Below are 21,971 nucleotides of genomic sequence, written 5' to 3'. Positions count from 1 at the left end.
CTTTAAGCTAGCCTTCAAAGTCTGAAAAGCCTTTTCTTGACTTTCACCCCACTCTACAAGATTTGGCTGACCCTTTTTCGTCAAATCTGTGAGCGGAACTGCAATGGCGGCAAAATTTGGGATAAACTTTCTGTAAAATCCAACTACACCTAAGAATGAACGTATTGCCTTCTTGGTTTTCGGTCTTTCGGCATCTTACGGAACTGGAACAAACCTTTCGGGGTTTCAAAAGCAGTCATGGGTTTAGCCTTTTCAGACAAAGGAACCTGCCAGAAACCCTTTTGCTCAAGTCTAGTTTAGAAAAATCCCTATACTTAGATAGTTTTGAAAACATCTCTCCATGTTTGGCATAGGTTCAGCATCGAAAACCGTCAGTTTGTTGACCTGACGAAAATCTATACAGAACCTTATACTGTTATCTTTTTTCCTTATGAGGACAATAGGGGAGGAAAATGGAGCATTGGATGGTTCGATTACTCCCAACTCCAACATTTTATCTTCTTCCTCTTTCATTACTGGCTGCGAATGAAAAGGAATAGGATAACCCTTTACTCTTATCGGACTGTATTTGACAACTGAATATCATGTTCAACTAAGTTAGTATTTCAGGAATATCTGTCAGAAACATTGGAAATTTTCTAACAAATCTACTACTTCCTGCTTACATTCTACTGGTAACTCTGGATTACCTCTACATCTTTGTACGTTTCGTACCCTGTTTTATAGGACACAAAACTATATCCTTTCTACTCTATCGAAAACTCTTTCATACTTTCATTCGGATTAATCTGTCATAATCTCTCTGATCCTCTCTACAATAGCTGCTCCAACCTTACTTAAAAAAACCCTTATCGGTATAGATTATATCACCCTTTCCTTTCACAGTACTGTTTCAGCATGTTTGCATGAAACGTTTTCACTTTCCGTCTACATCTATCCTGTAATCTAGTCTATTTACTACCCTCTACTACGTAAGGACCCTTCCTTTGTAACAACAATTTATTATGTTTCGTAGGTAACAATACAAGTACCTTACTACCTGCCTTAAACCTCCTATCTCTAGCCTTCCTATTGTAATACTTCTTGTATTAGCACTATTTTTGCTAACTGTTCCCTGAGCTATCTTACACGTATCCTCCAACTTTTCTTGCAAATCCAAAACATACTGGTAAGTGGTTTTAACCTCATCATTCTCCGTCTTACAGCCCATAACCTCTTAGCACAGTTATCGGTCCCAACGGATTGTTCTCCCGTAAGTAACTCAAAGGGAGAAATCCCAAACTTTCTTGCGGAACTTCACGGTAAGCAAACAACATAGCATTCAAATACCTACCCCAATCTTAGGTCTCTCACTACACATACGCTTCAACATTTGCTTCAAACTCCCGTTAAACTTCTCTACTAAACCGTTACACATAGGGTGATTACGGTGTTGTAGTTAACTGCCTTAATGACAATAACCTACTAACTTCTGCCATAAGGTCTGACGTAAACTGCGATCCACAATCGGTAAGCATTTCCTCTGGCACTCCAAATCTATATACTTATCTACTAATGCCTCTGCTACTCTCTCAGTTTCAATACTAGGTAGTGCTTGGGCCTTTGGATATCTAGTAGCATAATCTACCATGTCAAAATGTACCTGTTTTTCCTATCAGTCATAGGTTCGATCGGACCAACGATATCGCGGCAACTCTCTTAAACGGAGTACCCAATCAAAGGCATTTTTTTCCTAACGGAAATTTACTTACTTACCCTTAGCTATAGTACTTTGACAATACTACATGACTGACAGTACCTCCTAACCTCTGCATTACTCCTGGCCAATAAATTCGCCTAATACCCTATCACTAGTTTTCCTTATACCTAAATGGCCTGACAGAAAACGATTCATGTGCAACTTTCATCACAGTTTCTCTAAGACATTTGGGGTACAATCAATGTCTACTTTTGTCTAAATTCTGGGCGGTATACTCTCTTATAAACAATCTATTCCTTATCTCAAACCTAACTGAACCTTTACCCTATCACTGCTTAATCGTACCTTCCTCAGCCTTCTTTCTACACAAATCAAAAGGGTGCTATCATTCTGTTGCTTTTCTAAGAATTCCCTCTAGATACATCAAAAATCTGAGACGGAACTTTAAGCTTTACTTGTTCTTAACTTTGGCTTGCGCCCTAGTTTCTATGCTGACGCTAAGCTACTAAACTGAGGTTTACAGCTCCCTTCGTTCCCAAATTTTATAACATCATTGGTAGGATTATCACAACCAACGCCTCTACTTACCTTGAAATACGGACAATCATATATCATTCTAGTACATCTAGCCTATGTTCACTCCCATCTATGTACTACTCTACGGGTTTTCTCTAAAAACTGACTTGCTTTACTAAGTTCCGTTTCATATCACACATGTACAACCTGTATCTCGCATAGCGTTACATCCCTACCATTACAAGAAACCGGGTTTTGTAGGACTTTGTACTTACACTAAGCATACCTAACTCCTCTACATCACTTAGTTCTTTTAATACTATTTCCACTCTCTGACCAAACTTGACTTACTCCTATCCTATCTCAAATTCTTCCTCTACCTCTACTCCTAGATCGGTCACGGCCTTACCTCTATTTTCTATTTCCTTACAATTTCTATTCTCCCCTTTATATTTTTCCTGTCCTCTCTACCTCAACTCTGCTGCTGCATTGGCACTATTACCGCCGTACTTTCCACTCCTACAGTAATATGAGCTATGCCCTATTCGACCACACTTATTACACTTCATTTACACCAAAGGGTTGAAAACCTCTACCTCTATTAGCAACATTGCTACTACCTCTATTACTAGTGCCTACATTACGACTAATAGGATACTGTTCTCTGAGGTGTTCATATGGTTTATAGCTCCGGTCCTATTGGTTCGATTCACGACTTTACTTGGGACCTCCACGGTCTTTGCAAACAAATCTGCATCTTCTGCTACATCCTTAGCTTTAATTAACTTCTTACTACTCAAATTCTGGTATATTTCTCTATTACATACATCAAAAAATTTGGTCCCTAAGAATAAAATCTAACAATCCTTCGTACGTTTTATCTACCTTACTCAATCTAAGCCAACCATCTAATTATCTACTTATTTGGCTAGAAACATCACAAAGGTCTCATTACCCCGAGGCCTCTCGTTCTAAACTTTTCTTATAGCCATCGCCCAGTGAGTTCGAACTGACGTAGCAAAGCGGCTTTCAGTTTATCATAATCTTCCCTATCTTCCAACGGAAGCCTATCAAAAACCTCTCTTCCCGGGTCCCTAAAAGGAAAACGGAAAAGTTAAGTGACCTATTTTCTTTCCAATCCTGCGCAACAGCGTACGTTTCGTAAAAATTCAAGTACGCATCCATGGAATCAATTTCTCATCAAAGGGAGACATCTTAACCTTTACCTTTTCTTATCATCTTTTTTAAGTCGTCTTAACTTATGCTCTGTTTCTAATTTCCTACTTTCTGCTCCTCCTTCTCTGTTCTAATTCCTAGCTAACATTTAAATCTCCTTTTCCATTCTAACTTATCCTTTTCTAACTGTACACCTAACTTAAGTTCAATTCCATTTTTTCCCTTCTGCAACCTAGTTTCTAACTCAATTTTTCCTCTCTGCCTCTAATCTTTCCTCTCCTTTCTCTTTGCTTCTATACATCTTTCTCTGCCCTAATCACTATGTCTTTCCTCACGTTCCTAGCTGCTCTTCCTTAACAATTACGTAACTCCTCCTTTTAAACCCTAACTCCTTTCTACCTCGTTAACCTACACACTAGTCATGTTTAAATACTTAACACTATATAACCTACGACTACAGCTACTATAACAACCTGAGACACTAAATAAAAAATCGTGAGGGAATAAAGACTACACTAGTTTACACTAAGTTAGCCACACAGCAACCACTGAAGCCAAAACAAATTTACTATACACTACGTTTTTATATACACAAAAAGCCCCTCATAAAAATAATTTTCACTAAGTTGCGCAACAGTACTATGTGTCAATAAAGGTTGCATAGGCAACAAGCAACAAAGTACAGTGACAGTAGGCGCAACAATACCCTAGCCTTATCAAATATCAATCAACTGTAACTAGTGTTAAACTTAGTGTAACAAAAAAACAAATATAAATAAAAGTGTTTTATCCTAAAGTATAAAGTATAGGGTTAACACAACAGTGTAGAAACTAAAACATAAGAGTAGGTTTAAAAGTATATGCAAGAAAAACAAGCTGCTAACACACACAAAGTAAAAAAAAAATACTGTATCTGGTATGTATACAGTACACTAATACAAAAATGGATCACTGGGGGAAGTAGGGCGACGCACAATTAAAAGTGATTAGGATAACTCCCCTTGTCAAGGGCGATCACTTCAGCACAGATATATGGTGGCTTAATCATAGAGTGACACAAAATAATCCAAAAAAAAAATAAAGGAACGAACTCCCCCCAGAATCCAAATGTCGTAAACAATGTATCAGTCTGTGACCACTGAAGCTGGTTAGCTGAAGTTACGGATCTGTTTGTTTGTCTGAGGTAAGCCGTCACTCTGAAAAATGAATTAAAAACTATTATATGTGTACCAATGAACAAAACAAGAGGAATCTTTACAAATTATTGCTGCAGTTAAAGGGGTGTTAATAATGTTCAAATAGCTACTGTGTCTGGGCGACCAATCCCACTTCTGACCCCAAATTGTGACAGGAAAGGCCGTACCGGCGCAGTAAACCATCAGAACAAATCAACACCCTTTACAATATTACAAAATTTTTTAATAAGATGATTTTTAACAATGAATAGATATAAAAAAGAAAAGAAAAAACTGATTATAAGAAAGAAAAAAAAAAAAAAGTAGTCAGTATCTCTAGTACAAAAGTTCTTTAACTTCATTCTAATCTGACGTGACACAGGTCTTTAATGTAATTGTGAACTTTAAGTCCCAACAAAAGTAGCTTCTAAATTCAATACAGTCCCTTTAAACCGTAAATACGTTGATTCCGGGGGGTTGGCTCCCTATGGTGGTAGGTGATTGCATCCCTGAGCTGACTTCAGAGGTAACAAAAATCATCGTCTTTGCGGTTTACGGCACAACCATGGGACGAAAGCTTGCGCTGGGAATATCACATCCAAGGCGAGTGAAGACAAGTGAACCTCGGGCATGTACTTCCCGGGTTATGAAAATCACCAGGAAAATCGTCTGGCGGAAGAAGCTGGGATCGAGCATAAATTTCTAGCAGAAAATAATTCAGCCCTAGATTCGTCTGTAATGTCGTAAGGTGGGTGTGCGCCAGGCATATCTAGTCCAGTCTATTTAAAGGAAAATGTCCGCCAAAAATACTAATTTCTTTGGGATTCCACGGCTAAGCCGTTGAGCTATGACTATTGTCATTTTCAGGGGATTTCACGATATAGCCGGGAATCTAACTACTTTGGCGCGAATTTAAATTGACAATTTGAGGCCCATTTATAGGGGTTTTGGGGATAAAAACATAAATCACTGAAGTTTATAAAATATCAACTTTCTTATTATGAACAGAATTTAATGAAATTTTACTGTAAATTTAAGTTATGAAATACAGAAAAACATGAGAGGTATTTCATGCGGGGAAATCTGACATTTACCTCAATAACTCAAAAATTTACAAAAAGATGATGCAATACCTGCATTTACACTACAGATAATATAAGGCCCGTATGTCAATTTGTGACAATAGCAGTGGGTGTTTTACTGTAGGGATAACACATGTTTTTTCGTGTTATAACCTCTGCAGAATCCCGAGGGATTGGTTGGTGCCCGAGCCCATGGGCGAGGGTACCAATGTATCTGAGGGTTCTGCAGATGTTATAACACGAAAGAACATGCGCTAACGCTATCTAGTATAAAAACGCGGAAAAAAATACAATAAATGATACATCCAACCTCAAGTCTTTAAATTTCCGTGAAATGTGCGGAATGTCTCAGCTGTTTTTTACGTTCACGTCATTTCGTTTGGAATTACCGGGTTTTGGGGCCAAAAATGACGTTTACGCTTGCCACGGATCTCGCATATATAAAAGGTGTTACAACAGCACGTGAGCGCGAGAATCTCTCTGTTAACACAGGTTTTCTCTCCTGTTAATACACCCCCGAAATGTGACAATAACAGCAGTTTTATGCTAGAATGAATACTGATACACCACATACCTTCATCTTTCTTTACCTTTAGCCTGCTAAATATCTATGATGGACAGGTCCATCATTCAATTTGGGCAATACCATTTATTATTCGAAGGGATGTTGACTGAAAATTTGATGACTGAATAGTGAACCATGCAGGCTTATGTTAGTCTGCACTGGTCGCAATGGCAGAATCACTTGCCGCCAACAGGCTACTGGTACTGATGATAAACCCGAACAGAAAATGAGCTTTTTTACCTGTAAATTTATTTCGGCAAATTGTAATCAAAGGTCGGTATAAATAACTTAACCTTGCTGAAAACTTTTCATAATTTAAATTTATATTTAGTAAGCAAACTCACACGTAGTGAGGGGCCCTGAAAGGGATATGTAAAAAGGGGACTGTATGAACGTTGACTGAAGATAAATTCGAACACTTTGTCATTACAAAATTTTCTTGGTATTATCATATTGAAACTTTCCCCAAAAAAACTGCAACAGTCATTCCTTATCAAGTAATGAAAACTTAAACCCAAAAGTCAGGCCTTCATGTTTCGACAGTGAGCATGCGCAAAAAACACCCTCTTCCCCAGTTATTTTGGATAAATATTTTTTTACAAAATAATGGGAAGTCAAATTTATTTTACAGAAAATTTACCAATTTTGTTTTTGTTTACCCAGTTGGTGTTGTAAGTGGAAATTTAGATGGTTGTGTTCAATTTTTTAAATAACCGATAGCAACGAATATTTCCAAAGGGGGTCGACTTTATCATCTGTCCGGGTTTATAATCAGTACCAGTAAAGGTTAACTTCCATGCTACATCTTGTCAAATGACTTTCAAATAAAAATTTTGTTACCTATTTTCCTCACATATTTATAATGATCCTTGCATATTTGTCTATTTAATGCTGCTCTCACAGAAAGATATACCTACTATTGTAACAGTAAGTATCATTGACTGTTGTGCTAAACATTTATTTTTTACACTGTCTGTTATACAAAGGGGTCCCGGTGTGATCTAGGGAATTTTACAAAGAGGCCTCTGTGACCTAATGAATACAGTCACTAACTGTATTACATGAGGAATGTGTATTTATCCTGTAAGTTACATTCATTCGTCCTCCACCTCTGATTCCTGTGGAGAAGTTGGCAGTTACTTTGCAGAGAACAGGTTTGTACTGGTACAGAATCCAGGTACACTGGTTAGGTTAACTTCCCACTGTTACATAACTGAAATACTGTTGAAAAACGGTGTTAAACCCAAAACAAAGAAAAAATATATTCTTTTCCAAATATTGATTCACATTTGCCCATACACTACATTACAGTCAAACCTGTATTATGCAGCCAGTCAAGAGTAATACACTGGCTGCTTAAAGCATATGCCTGCTTAAGACAAGTTGAGATTAGAACAGATGGTCTGTTTGGGAAGTTGGCTGACTGGCTGCTTAACACAGGTGGTCACACAGGCAGGTTCAACTGTACTCCCATATTGAGCATATTATTATGGGTTTTAGGTCCTGTTTTAAGTCGAGAGCAACAGTCACTGAAATGAATTGAAGTATCTGAATGAAATTCAACATTCATAAACATTTTTTGTCTATTCTTTCTGCTTGTAATGATTATCATTTTTTTTCTGTCACCTCTACCTGGCCTGTTGGCTTGTTCAATTAAATAAATGTTATATTGTATTGTATTGTATTGTATTGTATTGTCCATTGTGATTTTCAAGTTGATTATTGTTAAAATATACCTCCTTATTGTATGTTTAAGAAGCATCCATATTGTACATAGTGATGTTCAATACTTTTGATATAGCATAACAATATGGTATGTGCAAAGCAACCATTCTAAAATGAACACCACTGGGAGGTCTAAAACATGATTGCTTTAAAGCGGTTGTTACTCTGGAGACATTAATTTACTTAAAAAATGAAATTTTCTTTTTCGGTGTTCATGTGAAATGAACGCGGAATAGGATCACGATTCATGTTTAATTTGCCGATCCTAATCTGTCGTACATTTCGCATGATCACTGAAAAAAAACTTTCATTTCTTGTATTAACATTATTTTTCCTTTTCCATTTTTAAACAAGATTTAATTAAAAATTGCACATATTTTGTTGCATTTAACATTAAAATCAGTTTTCCGACAATTCTGTTCACCAGACGAAACAACTTTGACGTCATCTAAGGAACGTTCTCCCTGGCTATACATGGATGTCATTAGAACAGCGGCCTGTTATAACTAAGCAGAGTTCACGTAACTTTCGCGCCTTTCCTTTTGCTGTTCATATGAAATGAGCATCATAATTTTCAATGGAAAAGAATAAGGCGAATGTAATACTAATAATTGTATCTGATAGGAAAGAAATTATCTGTCTTTTTGGAGAGGTGTTTGTTCCTTGAATATGTATAAAATTATAAGATTTTGTCTATTTTTTAGCTCATCTGATTTTTTGAAAAAAAAATGATGAGTTATTGTCATCACTTTAGCGGTTGTCGGCGTCGGCGTCGGCGTCTGCGTCGGCGTTGCTTGGTTAAGTTTTTATGTTTAGGTCAGCTTTTCTTTCCCAAACTATCAAAGCTATTGCTTTGAAACTTGGAATACTTGTTCACCATCATAAGCTGACCCTGTATAGCAAGAAAAAATAACTCCATCTTGATTTTGCCCAAAATTTATGGCCCCTTTTGTACTTAAAAAAATAAACAGATTTTTTGGTTAAATTTTTTTGTTTAGGTCAACTTTTCTCTAAACTAAACAAAGCAAATTTCTTTGAAACTGGAATACTTGTTCACCATCATAAGCAGACCCTTGTACATCAAGAAACATAACTCCATCTTGCTTTTTGCAAGATTTATTGCCCTTTTTGGGCTTAGAAAATCAGTTTTCTTGGTTAAATTTTATGTTTAGGTCAACTTTATCCTAAACTATCAAAGCTATTGGTTTAAAACTTTTCAACAGTTTTTCACCATCATAAGTGACCCTGTACAGCAAGAAACATAACTCCATCCTGCTTTTTGCAAGAATGATGGCCCCTTTTGGACTTAGAAAATATCAGATTTCTTGGTTAAGTTTTTTGTTTAGGTCACTTTTTCTTTAAACCTCAAAACTATTGCTTTAAAACTTGCAACTGTTGTTCACCATCATAAGTGACCCTGTAAAGCAAGCAACAATAACTCCATCCTGCTTTTTGCAATAATTATTGCCCTTTTGGGCTTAGAAAAATCATTTTCTTGGTTGAATATTATGTTTAAGTCAAATTTTCTCATAAACTATCAAAGCTATTGCTTTAAAACTTGCAACAGTTTTTCACCATCATAAGTGGACACTGTACATCAAGAAACATAACTCTATCCTGCTTTTTGCAAGAATGATGGCCCTTTTTAGACTTAGAAAATCATGGGTAGGACAATATTTCTATTATACAAAAAAAATCAGATGAGCGTCAGCACCCGCAAGGCGGTGCTCTTGTTTTATCCAGCCGCGGGTACAGGGAATGGAGCCTCTGCGTAAACGTGCCCTGCAGCTAGAGGGGCTGTGTATGGGTCCTGACTCTGCAGACCTGGCCAGAACACTCAATGAAATTGGTGTTCTACATTACCTACAGAATGACTTTGAGTAAGTGGATATTTTTAGCTTATGTATTTGAATTGTAGAGCAATATTGTTGTCATATTTGCATTTTTGCAAGAACAGGTTTGTACTGGTACAGAATCCAGGAACACTGGTTAGGTTAACTGCCCGTCGTTACATGACTGAAATACTGTTGAAAAATGGCGTTAAACCCAAAACAAACAAACATATTTGCATTTGCATCCATTTCACTGAAGTTTTTTTTAAGAAAGTGCTCTTTTCAAGTTTTAGTAGAAGTTTTGCATGTATTACTAAGTTGGTTTCGAAGTGATTAACCCTTGCCATGCTAAATTTCTATAATGAATTTGTCCATCTTTCAATTTGGATAGTACCATTAACTGTTAAAAAGGGTGCTTACCAAAAGATACTGACTGAATGGTGATCAGACTGCATGGATGAGCAGGATGATCATGATCTACACTGGTCGCATAGGCAGAATCAGTCTTGTCCAGCATGATGAGAGTTTGATACACACCATGCTTTAGATTACATGTAAAATAAAGGGAACTTGGGTGGTATGTTTCAAAATCATAGCTTTTAACAGAATTGTCACTAGAATTCTTTGGAAATTTTAATGTACATCTGGACGCCCTTTTAAAAAGTAAAAGATTTAAACACATAGATACGAGTTTAAACAACACTATCTGTTACCATTACCAACTAACATTTTCTGACTGGTGTGCTTTGGAAAATCTTTGTTTCAGCAAAATAACCAATACCATAAAATCTGATATTTTCAAGAGGCTTAATGTTTACTACAGTATATTTTAAACTTGAATTGGCTTACTTTTTGGAATATTTACTATATACATTTGTATTTCAAAGTCTTAAGACATTTAGTACTTTTTGTGCTTCGTGGGTGGGGGTCATTTGGAGTTACCCTTGTCCATCCGTCTGTTTGAATTTGTGTCATGCATATCTCAAAAAGAATCATCAAACCTCACAGTATTGTCATTCAGCATGATAAGATGTGCACCTGGTGTTTTAATTGGGATTTTACAGAGCCACACTAGAGTTATGGCCCTTGACTTAGTCAAATATATGCGCAAAAAGAGCCTTCGGGTTTGTGTTGCATGTATCTAAAAGGTTTTAGACCTAGGATTATGAAACATTACAGGAGTATTATTCAGCATGTGAAGTTATGCGCCTGATGTTTTGTTTGAGATTTCACTCTGCCAGACCAGGGTTATAGCCGTTATATGTAGTTGAAATTATACGTATATGAGCATAAAAGTTTGTGTCACCTGCATCTCAAGAAGTATTTGACTTAGAGTGACAAAACTTTACAGGATTGTTATTAAGCATGTGAAGTTGTACACCTGGAGTTCTGTTTGATATTTCACACAACCAGAACAGATTTATGGTCCTTGACTTAGTGAAAAATACACATGAAGTGCTTAAAAGTTTGTGTTGCATGTATCTTAAAATATTACACCTAGAGTCATGAAACTATGTAGGAATACTCAGCATGTGAATTTGTGCACCTGAGTTTTGTTTTGGATTTCACTCAGCAAGATCAGAGTTGTGGCCCTTGACTTTGTCAAAAATATGCATTAAGGGCATAAAAATTTGTGTCACATGTATCTCGAAAAGTGTTTGACCCAGAGTCATAAATAAGTAGAGGATTGTTATATAGCATGTGTTGTGTTTAGGATTTCACTCGGTTAGAGCAGAGTTATGGTCCTTGATTTAGTTAAAAAATACACATGAAGTGCTGAAAAGTTTATGTTGCAGTTATCTTGAAAATATATTGCCTAAAGTCATAAAACTATGTACAGTAACAGGAAGGAGGTTGGGCACTAGTATTCTATGGACACATGAGTATTTATAACAAAAAAAAAAAAAACACTTTTCCAAATATTTATTTTCTAACAGCTAAGAAATGTAAGAAATGTAGAAAAAATGAAATTCTTGCAAAAAAATTGAGTTGAACAGTAAAGTAATTACTTTCAGTAATGCAGAGTCATTCTTCAAGCGATCTCTGGAGATGCGGGAGAACGTCCTTGGGCCGGACCATCTTGATTTATCCCAGTCTCTCAATAATCTAGCAGCCTTGTACAACGATAGAAAGTTACACTCTAAGGCTGAACCACTTTATGAAAGGACTTTAAAAATACGCATGAAGAATCTCAACTCGGATCATCCAAGTATTGCATCTGTGATCAAACATTTAGCTCTCCTATACAGAAAACAGGTAAAATATTGTTATAGTTCTTCTTTGTGAAAACGGACTTGAAAAGTGTAGACTTTAATTTATACGCCAAATTGTTTAATGCACCAATGTAGCTCACTAATGTGTACAAAGACCATCTTTGGATGAGTAAAAAAAATAGCCCTTACATCGGAAATGAATACCTGACCATTAAAGCCAGGTGATCTCTGCTTACAGGTTGGTAATAGCATAAGTTTTGCCATAATAATAAAGATTATACATGTACAGCTAGGCTTTTGTATTTACAAGATACAAAATTCTATTAATAGTTTGACATAAATGAAAAAAAAAATCGCTTTGTATCGCTGATATGACTTAATCTAGTTAGCAACACCTGAATTCAATTAGTTGAATCAAGCAGGTATTACATCATATTGCATATTATTATGAAAATATATATCTGAAAAGCAATAAGTCTGCCAAACAATTAAGTATACTAAGGAGATATTCACAGTATTTAATTGTTTCAGGGTAAATATGAGAAAGCTGAGCCATTGTATGTACAGGCTGTGGAAATACGGGAAAAGTCATTTGGACCAAATCATCCTTCCGTCGCAACTGCATTAGTCAACCTGGCAGTGCTGTACTCTCAACAGGTTAGTAATAACTAAGTTAAACATGTTTCTACTAAATAGGTGCTATATATCAACTTCAAATGTCCTAAGTTTAATGCTGTTTATACATGATATCAGTGAAACCATGAATTTCACAAAGTCTTACTTTCAGAGTTTGCTGGAAAAATGAAGTTTTGTTAATTAACCCTTAGCCTGCTAAATTTCTAAAATGGACTGGTCCACCATTCAATTTGGGCCATACCATTTATTCAAAGGGGTGTTCACTGAAAATTTACTGACTGAATAGCGAACAGTGCAGACCAAGATCAGCCTGATCTTGGTCTGCACTGGTGGCAAAGGCAGAATCACTTGCCGCCAGCAGGCTAAAGGTTAAAGGTTTTGTAGTGACCTCAGTTCAGTTTGAACCTGCACTGTCGGGTTATAGAGCCAGCACTATATCCACTATACAACTGCTGTTCCTAGTGATGAATTTCCAATGGTCTAGATGGCAGAAGTAACACCTGTAAATGTAGAATGAAATAAGTGTTTAGTCTACATATATATATCTACCAATATGCAGTTGAAACTCGATATATCAAACTTGCTTTTCTCAAAATTCCAGTGACCTTGAATATATTTTCAAGTTCTATCCTGAAAACAACATGCTCAAAATATCATTTTAAGTCGAATTTCGGTTATCTCGAAGTAAAACGCTCGATCCCTTAGAATTCGAGATACCAAATTTCAGCTGTACTTTTGATTATTTACAGAACAAGCACAATGAAGCAGAACCATTATATACCAGGGCTTTGAAAATATATGAGGATAGTTTAGGTCCCCATCATCCCAGAGTAGCAGAGACACTACGCAATCTAGCTGTACTGAAATATGATCAGGTTTGTGTGTTTAGCTGTACTGAAATATGGTCAGGTTTGTATGTTTGGGTTACTGAAATATGATCAGCTGGATGCGCTTAGCTGTGCTGAAATATTATATTTTTGTGTCAAGCTGTTCAGGAATATGGTGATGTTTGTGTGTTTGTGCATTTGGATGAATGGGATTGTGGCATCAACTGGTTTCTGCTCAATAACTTTAGTTAGAATTAACTGATTGCAATGAAATTTGGTACTTAGGTAGCTTGCATAGAGAGGGAGAGGGATTTTGGGATTGCATATTACGTCACTAGGGTCAAGGTCACTTCTAAAATAGAATAAGTGGTTTCCGTTCAGTAACTTTTAGCTTGCATTCACGTATTGAAATTAAACTTGGCCTAAAGGTAGCTTATAGAAAAACCAAGGTTAGGATCGTAGATGGGGTCAAGTTCAAGGTCAGCATAACTTAATTAATCTGCATACCTAGAAAATTCCACCATGGCTCAGTGGTCTTGAGCGTTAGTCCAAAACTACCTTTTGTGCTGTGGAGTGGATGGGTCGTGGTTTTTTTTTTTTTGGTATCAGTTTTCTGAAAACCTGGATTCTTGGAATTTTCTCGTTTCTTGTTTAATTAATAAAAGTGGATTACTGTTTTATATCATTCACAAAGGAATGTCTATTTTTATACATTTTCAGTACGTTATTTTCTTACATTTTTAGAAAGATTTTGAGACGGCAGCGAAAATGTACAAACGTGCTACGGAGATTAAAGAAAACGATGGTTCTTATGCTGGGAAGGACTTGATATCTAGACGCAGTTCAAGTGGAGAAACAAACTCTACAGTTAAAAATCTTTTGCACCCATGATTTCAGATTACAGAATTGTGAACAGTGTTAGAAGTGTAATTGTAAATTGATAGTGCAGCTGTAAAACCTCAAGCTTCCATCACTTCATCTTGTATTCATAACAGAAAGTTCATTTGGAGGTGGGGAGGGGAAAAGTTATGTTGTATTTTATCACTCCACATGACTCAGTTGTTGTTATTATTTTGTTCTCAATCTCTGTTATCTCCACATCACTCATGGGGAAACTATCTCTTGTATTCATTTCTTCTTGTAAAAATCTCATTGTGCACATTATGTCACATAACTCATGTGTTAAAATGCCTTTCAGTCGTTTTGAATTCTTTAGCTTGTCTATACAAAGTATATGGAAAGCTATTCTACTCACTTTTGGCATTGGCATCAGCATTTAAGTCTGCCTTTGTCACTTTATCTCTGTTATTAATAATGGACTTGCTTCAAATTAAGAATAGTAATAGAAGGGATGTAACTCTGGCACCAATATCTCATGAATTATGCCCCCTTTGTAAGAATTTTATTTTTTGTCTTATTAGTGAATTGATATTATTTAGATATGAAAAAAATGTGCTCCCCTTCATGGCTCGAGTTTCCTTAGATATGCCCCGAGTCAGGTAATACTGCTGCTGTTCCTGTTTTGGTCTATTTCTCATTGCGATATGTCCATGTTCCCATACAAAAATATGTATTAAGAGTCAGTTATAGTTTTGGTTCTTTGAGGACTTGGAGTCTATTTAATTTTTATGTAATAATAGATTTCCACTTAAATCAAAGCTAGGGGGCATGAGGGGCGTTCCACATATTATAACCTCTAATATACAGTTTCACTCAAACCATCTGTGCTATTATTTTGTTAGGTAGTGTTCTTCTATGCTCCTAAGCAGTACTTTTAGATTTATGACAGAAAATCCATGACTGATTTTACTAACTTTACAACTTCTATACCAGTTTTGCCGCAAATAAAATGACATAAAACTGTGTGTAATGTAGGAAATGAATTTAACTTGAGCAATTTTATGTATTTAGTCATTGTTCAATAGCTCAACCATAATTTCCTTTGTTTACAGTTATTTTGTGTAACTGTACTTTGTAATTGTATTTTGACAATCGTGCATTGGATTTTTTAACAATCGTTTGCAGTCTTTATTTTGAGACATTAATATTTTTTTATTGTTCAAATATTTTCGCCGTTTATTGCGTATTATTAAATTGTTTTATTTTCCCTAATGTACGCCACATTACCAATTACAAAATTTTACTAATATAACTCTGAAATTTTATATTCTAACTATGAGCTGCAGGATCAGTTCATTATAGCTTACACATTTTATAGTTAGACAAATTCAGACAGTTAGATATTGTTATCGTATTATCATTTTAGATTTTTTATAATGAAATGGTAAAAACTTATATAAATCTGGGAATAAAGGGAGGTAAACTGCACCAGTTGAGTTGATCTCGCAAGAATATCTTGCATAGTAGAACCATTATCTCCATGTAGTAACGTATAATATGCTATTTCGGCATCTTTTGCTTGTAAATGACCTTAAGTTTCATAGCATACTAAAAGTTGTTAAAGTTACGTGCAGGCAATATGTAATGGAACGGCAATAACTGAATATCATTACGAGTCTTTACGAGTCTACTGGTGTTACTAAGGGTATGCTACCTGTGATACAGACGGAATCTTACCAGACAAAATCCCTCTCTTCAATTTAATGAAAGCGAACAAAATTCCCTCTTGCATTTTTTCAGTTGTATCCAAATTTTTACTTCATTCCATCAAAAAATTAATACATATTATCTTAAAAAGTTTTTATTTTTTTTTATTTTTATTAGGTGCTTTTTGATTTTAGAGTTTTTATTTAACAGATTTAAAGGGGGACTTTGTCCTATGTTCCTACTACCTTAACCTTTACCCTGCTATATTTCTAAAATGGACTGGTCCATCGTTCAATTTTGGCAGTACCACTTATTATTCAAAGGGTTGTTCCCTGAAAACTTACTGACTGAATAGCGAGCAGTGCAGACCATGTTCAGCCTGCAGGGATGTCTGGTCAAGCTCTGCCACGGAGGCCCTGTTGAAGAATGCTCGTGACATTTGCAGTAAAGCTGAGTATGTAACAAATATTTGTTTTTTTAATCACTGAGATCTGTGTCATTTTCTGGCTTAGAATTAGTATTTGTATTCAAATTCAAATACAGTATATGTGTGACTATAGTTAAATAGTATTGAAAAAAATGACATTTTTCATTTTCTATTTTAGTGCAAAACTTCTATACTTAATTGACAGTATTCATTGTTCTTTTATATGCTTACATGTCTTTTTTACTAGAGCACATTTTTGTTCACAAATTATTTTAGAATGTATTCATTGGTGATGTTTGTCATGCTAACAAATAAACACATTTAACTCCGCTTAAGTCTACAAAAGGCAAGGTTATTGATATTTTGCTTCCCATTTTTTGAATATGTTTTTTTTGGAAGCTTAGGGTACATTCAAAGCTTATATTAATGTACAATGTATATAGATAATACAGCCGACCCCATTGGTATCGGTAGCCTAGACTTTTAGTGATATAGCACCCTGTTCAAGTGCGGAAGAACGTGGGTTCGATCCCTAGTCGCGTCGTGACAAAGATGTGCAAACGGTACCAGCAGCTTCTACGCTTAGCGCTCAGCATTAAGAGGATAGTGCTAGGACTAATAAGCCAAGTGTCAGTATAATGTGACTGGGCACTGAGCTCAATGCTAAAATAAGACACCGTCATTTATATGACTGAATAATTGTTTAAAAGAAAACGTTAAACCGGAACATACACATACACGCACACACGCACAATAGAGTTACGTTTAAGCCGGTGCTAGGGGGAGCGCTGAGATTTATACATTTCATTAGCTTTTTAAAACAGAGAAAATCGAGCAGATTCTGCGATTGTTTAGATTGGATGCATTTCAAACATTCTAAGATGTCTGAATTTTAACACAAGGAAACTTTAATGTTCTGCACTTTTACAATGTCATTTCGATTATTCTTGTTGTCCTGGTATGAAGGTCTGAATAAACGTTTTAAACACAAATTACAGGTAATGCAAAACAAAATCATTAGATTCATAAAGGGTTACTCTCCTAGGGTTTTTGTTACTTGGCAAGACTATGTGCATCTAAATATGCTAAATGTAGAAAACAGAGTGAAGAAACTACGACTCACTCATATGCATAGAGTGTTTTATGGCACTTGTTGAGTGATAATTTTGTTAAAAGTTCCAGATCTACTCAGAAGAATTTTATGTTACCTAGTATTTATAATAACACTAGTAAACAGACATTTTGTTATACCGGATGTAAGTAATGGAATTTTCTAAGAAATTTATTTTGGATATTAAGCAAACTTCAGAAAGTAAAAGCGATTTTGTATATTACTGATCTGTATGTGATAAGTGTATCTGTGATAAATAAGTTTAAAACAAATGTGATAAGTTGATAACAAAAAATGTATTAATTGTGATAAATTTTATGTAATATGTTATGCATACTTTTAGTAATCCCGTGTTGTACCAAAATCTGGGTAATTCTTATATTATTTTTCCTTTCTTACACTGTATCTTTTATTAGATTAGCATGGACCCCATCGGAAATAAGCTTTTAGCTTAATGGGTTATCCATAGGTCTTAAGCTTTCTCTAAAGTATAACACATGGCTTAGAATTTTCAGTTTTATTAAAAGTATTCATCTTACCCTAGTCTTAAATATAGATTTGTTTTTATAACTATGTAAAGAAATTGTTTTTATATGCTGTGATATTATTTTTATTGCCTTGTGTTGTGTTTTATGCTATTGATCTTTCACAGATTGATAACTGATTTTCACACGTACAGTTGAAGACATTACATTCTGATATAAATTATTATCTATTTATAGTAATCAGTGCACTTAACATAATATTATACAATATGCATAAATTCCCTTGATATTTTGTCTAGTTCCAGCTTTGTGTTAATTTTTTTTTCTTATCTTAAGAAATTTTCTTTTTATAAGTTGATAAGATTTTATTTTCAATTAATTTCGTTACCTTGTATGAATTAATTTCTCTACCTTGTATGATTAGACACGTACGCTTAGCTTTGTGTTTAATACTTCAAGAGAATTTTCTTAGAGACTTTATAGTGCAATGTTCTTTAAAAAGACAGAGGTTCGTCTATTTATGTTTCTTTGTTAGAAGTGCGACTGTGAAAATTGAATGCTGTGATTCTCCTCCGGTTATAGTAATATCTCCATCGTGTCATTTAAATTCATCTGATACGACGCTAGCTTCTTTATACATTTCAATTCTCTTGGTTGCCTCTGTGAAGTAACCGTCATATATCTCTAAACCATATGAAAATCACTCACTTAATTTTAGAGCCATTTTAAAACAGGGTCAGATAAACGTACAATGCAGAAGCATCGAACTAGTCTTATTGTTATGGAAGACATGACGATGTAGCCTAATCGGCAATTATTTGTTTGGGTTCGTTCATGGTTTTTTAAGTCTGGCAGTGTTATATTGATATAACAACGTAACTAATTATATCAATGTCAATATATCAAGTGCCATAAAAGACTAAATAACATATTATACATAATGTTAAAAATACATACGTAATGAATCAAGGCTTTGTGTTATAGGTTCCAGGTATGCATGTAAGTATATGAGACATAGCTTATGATTGAGCCATATTACTAACTTAAACTCTGAAATGATTTTTTATGGTTAACAGAATGTAACAAAAGTACAACTTACCTGCAAAAAAGTTATAATACTCTAAATATATATGATGATATATTGATATAACGAGGTAACTAAATCCTTCAATGTCAGGTTATCAAATGCAGTGGAGCAACATACTTTACCCTAACATCGGAGATTTAGTTACGTGTGACAGGTTAGTAACTGTTGGTACAGGTAAAAGTTGAAGTAAGGACAAAAGTGGGGCATGGGGCATTTGGTCAAGATCAAGAATGAATAACAGGTAGTACATCTGATATTGAGATTTCATAATTTATTCAATGGCTTCAACTATAATATAACAACAATTACAATGCCAAAAGAAATAAAATGCGTTTCGCGTCCTATGACATACTTCCCCAGGTTCGAGAAAAGGCTCCCGACTTTTCTGCACATCTGCCTAGAATATACTTAACATACAATTATATACAAAAAGAACAATACACTAAGAGCAATATAGTGCACATGCTAGCTGGGATGCAACTCGAGGTATATGTATACGTTACCAGAGGTAAAAACAAACTTATCACATTTACTATTAATTGAAACAATCTAGTAATGTAATAAAGTAAGTGACACAGAACCCTAAGGGTGGCGAGATACTACACTTAGGTATCCAGTATGTAAGTTTTAAACTTACACAGGTACGTATCTTCTACCAGAGGTATATAAAGTAAGTAAGTTAAGTATACATAGTGTATGTATCTATATTATTACCTTTTACGGTGACCAACCCAAAACAAGGTTATGATAGATAAACTACCTATGTATTAAGTTTCGACGGGACTACAAACTAACACATACCGTACCTACAATAAGGCGAACGCGCATACTCACTCCTACTTTTAAAAATTAATACATTAAAATAATGAATAAGCTGATATCGCTGAGGTTACAAGTTATTATGTTGGATGACTATCATGAACCTCTCACGTCTTCTAATCGCCTGTCATTATCCATTTGGACTTCTTTCACTTCTTGTTTACCGAGATGATTTCGAGAGTCCTTTGTCTCCAGGATTACGTCTCATAGGAATGACAAATGGACGGGCGGAACGATCACACCCATGATCTACACGATCGTTTCCATTATTTTCTTGTAAAGAAACATCATCTGGTATCATTTCCTCTTTCTGAATTTTTGTCAATATTGGTTTCTTCACAAAGACTATCATGTCATGCATTTTCTGTCGTAATAGGCCTACTTTGTTGATGACGGTTTTGGGGCAGTTTGAAGGGCCTTTGTGTAGGCAGAGCGGAGACGATCGCTAAGCTTAACCACATACCTAATGTGTGTCTGAAGACAAAGTGTTTGTAGGAAGCCCTAGAAAAACATCAATGGTGAGTCTAGAATACTGCCATCATGAGGAAGTAAGGTCGAAAATCGGAAACTTTCGTGCCGGATGGCTTTGTAGGAATGCACTATACTCGAAACATCAGCTTTCAACTTGTGATGCTCCTCTAGAGTACCAAGAATCTTGAACCTCTCGAACATTCGTTGCCCATAGCGTGATAAGGTGTGGTCCTGATCTTGTTTAGGACAGCCTGGTCCTGGTCGCTATGTATTTGGCCCGAAAACCAATAATGAACAAAAGGTTGTCAAACAGAATCCGAGCTGTTGTCTCTGCTGTCTGATTTCGGGTCGAATATGTTGGAGTATATCTGTTGAAAAGATCAGTTAAAATCAGGTTGTTTTCAAATCCTCACTTCGTTCTAATTTCTATTTTCTGAAATTGTCTGTAATCGATAGGGTTCTTCGAATGGCTGACTGTTGGTAATTATACTTTATGCTTCCCTTTTATTGTATGTCCCAAATCAAAAGATGTTTTGGAAAGATCGATTCCCATTTTTCAAATAGATAATAAACCTTTTCTCGCTGCTCCTCGGATAATTCAGAATCTTTCAAATACACTTTATATTTGTTATTAATTTTCATCAGGTAATTAAACTAATTTCTCTTTTTTCTTTTTCAAATGCAGACTGTTAATAGACATAGGGACTCTGACAGGTAAGTTTAGTTTCATTATCAGGTTATATTGTGTCCTGTTTGGAGTCAAATATTAGAGCAGGACCCAAGACTTTTAATTGATGTAGCTGGCGTATGATTAATTTGGCCTGGATTCTAATTGTTTCGGCCGAAAGGTTACACACTCGCAAGGGAACTCTAGCAGTTTTACCAGGATTGTCGAGTTTAACTACACAAGGGCAGACTGTAGGCTTATGTGAACCAGCATCTTCAAGTTCTTCAGTTACGACTGTATTAGTATTATTAGTTTAACACAGAAGTCCAGTCACACTTTACACTTCCATTGGTTGCAGAATAAAATTCTTCGTTGACTAAATTCTGCCCGCACAAGACTTACAGTGAAGGGCTCGATCCATGAAACTTAATATCTTTATGCAAACGCTCTAAACACTTCACCACCGAGGCGTCATTACTGGGAATTTGAAACATTATCAATAAGTATAATAGGATATATTGTTCGGACAGAGGAATGGATTAGAAGTTAATTTTATGCCAGTGTCAAAAACCTATCTTTAAAGGAAAGGATAACTTCAAAAATGCTTAATTGTGTTCCAAAAAATTTATTTTGAACAAAAAGCTTTACTCAAAAATTCCTATATTACTTATATAGTGAAAATACCTGATTTCAAAAATATGCAAAGTAAGTCTACAAATTTAAACAAAACTGTTATCTTTTGTAGGATATATCCAATATAAAATAAATCCCAATTTTCGCTATACAGCACATTCACACCAAATTCACATACACAAAACTAAGCTGTCAAGAATATCAAGCCCGCCAGCTTAACTCTATGGATAGAGTCGCGGGTCGCGAGTTCGATCCCTGGGCGGGGCGTATGTTCTCCG

The 21,971-nt window shown here is 35.5% G+C and overlaps 1 protein-coding gene across 1 annotated transcript in view; it reads left to right on the top strand.

Moving 5' to 3' along the window:
* The window catches only part of LOC128550525 (nephrocystin-3-like), a 58,031-nt gene extending 41,888 nt beyond the window's left edge, over positions 1 to 16,143 (top strand). The window contains exons 21-25 of the mRNA XM_053529735.1: positions 9,682 to 9,818; positions 11,786 to 12,026; positions 12,515 to 12,640; positions 13,369 to 13,494; positions 14,191 to 16,143. Of these exons, the coding sequence (XP_053385710.1) occupies positions 9,682 to 9,818; positions 11,786 to 12,026; positions 12,515 to 12,640; positions 13,369 to 13,494; positions 14,191 to 14,337 (777 nt within the window). The 3' untranslated portion in view covers positions 14,338 to 16,143. The remainder of the gene's footprint in view (positions 1 to 9,681; positions 9,819 to 11,785; positions 12,027 to 12,514; positions 12,641 to 13,368; positions 13,495 to 14,190) is intronic.
* Positions 16,144 to 21,971: the final 5,828 nt, after the last annotated feature.

The sequence above is a fragment of the Mercenaria mercenaria genome, chromosome 18 (assembly GCF_021730395.1).
Source record: "Mercenaria mercenaria strain notata chromosome 18, MADL_Memer_1, whole genome shotgun sequence".
NCBI lineage: Eukaryota > Metazoa > Mollusca > Bivalvia > Venerida > Veneridae > Mercenaria > Mercenaria mercenaria.
This window is presented reverse-complemented; position numbering and strand designations above follow the sequence as displayed.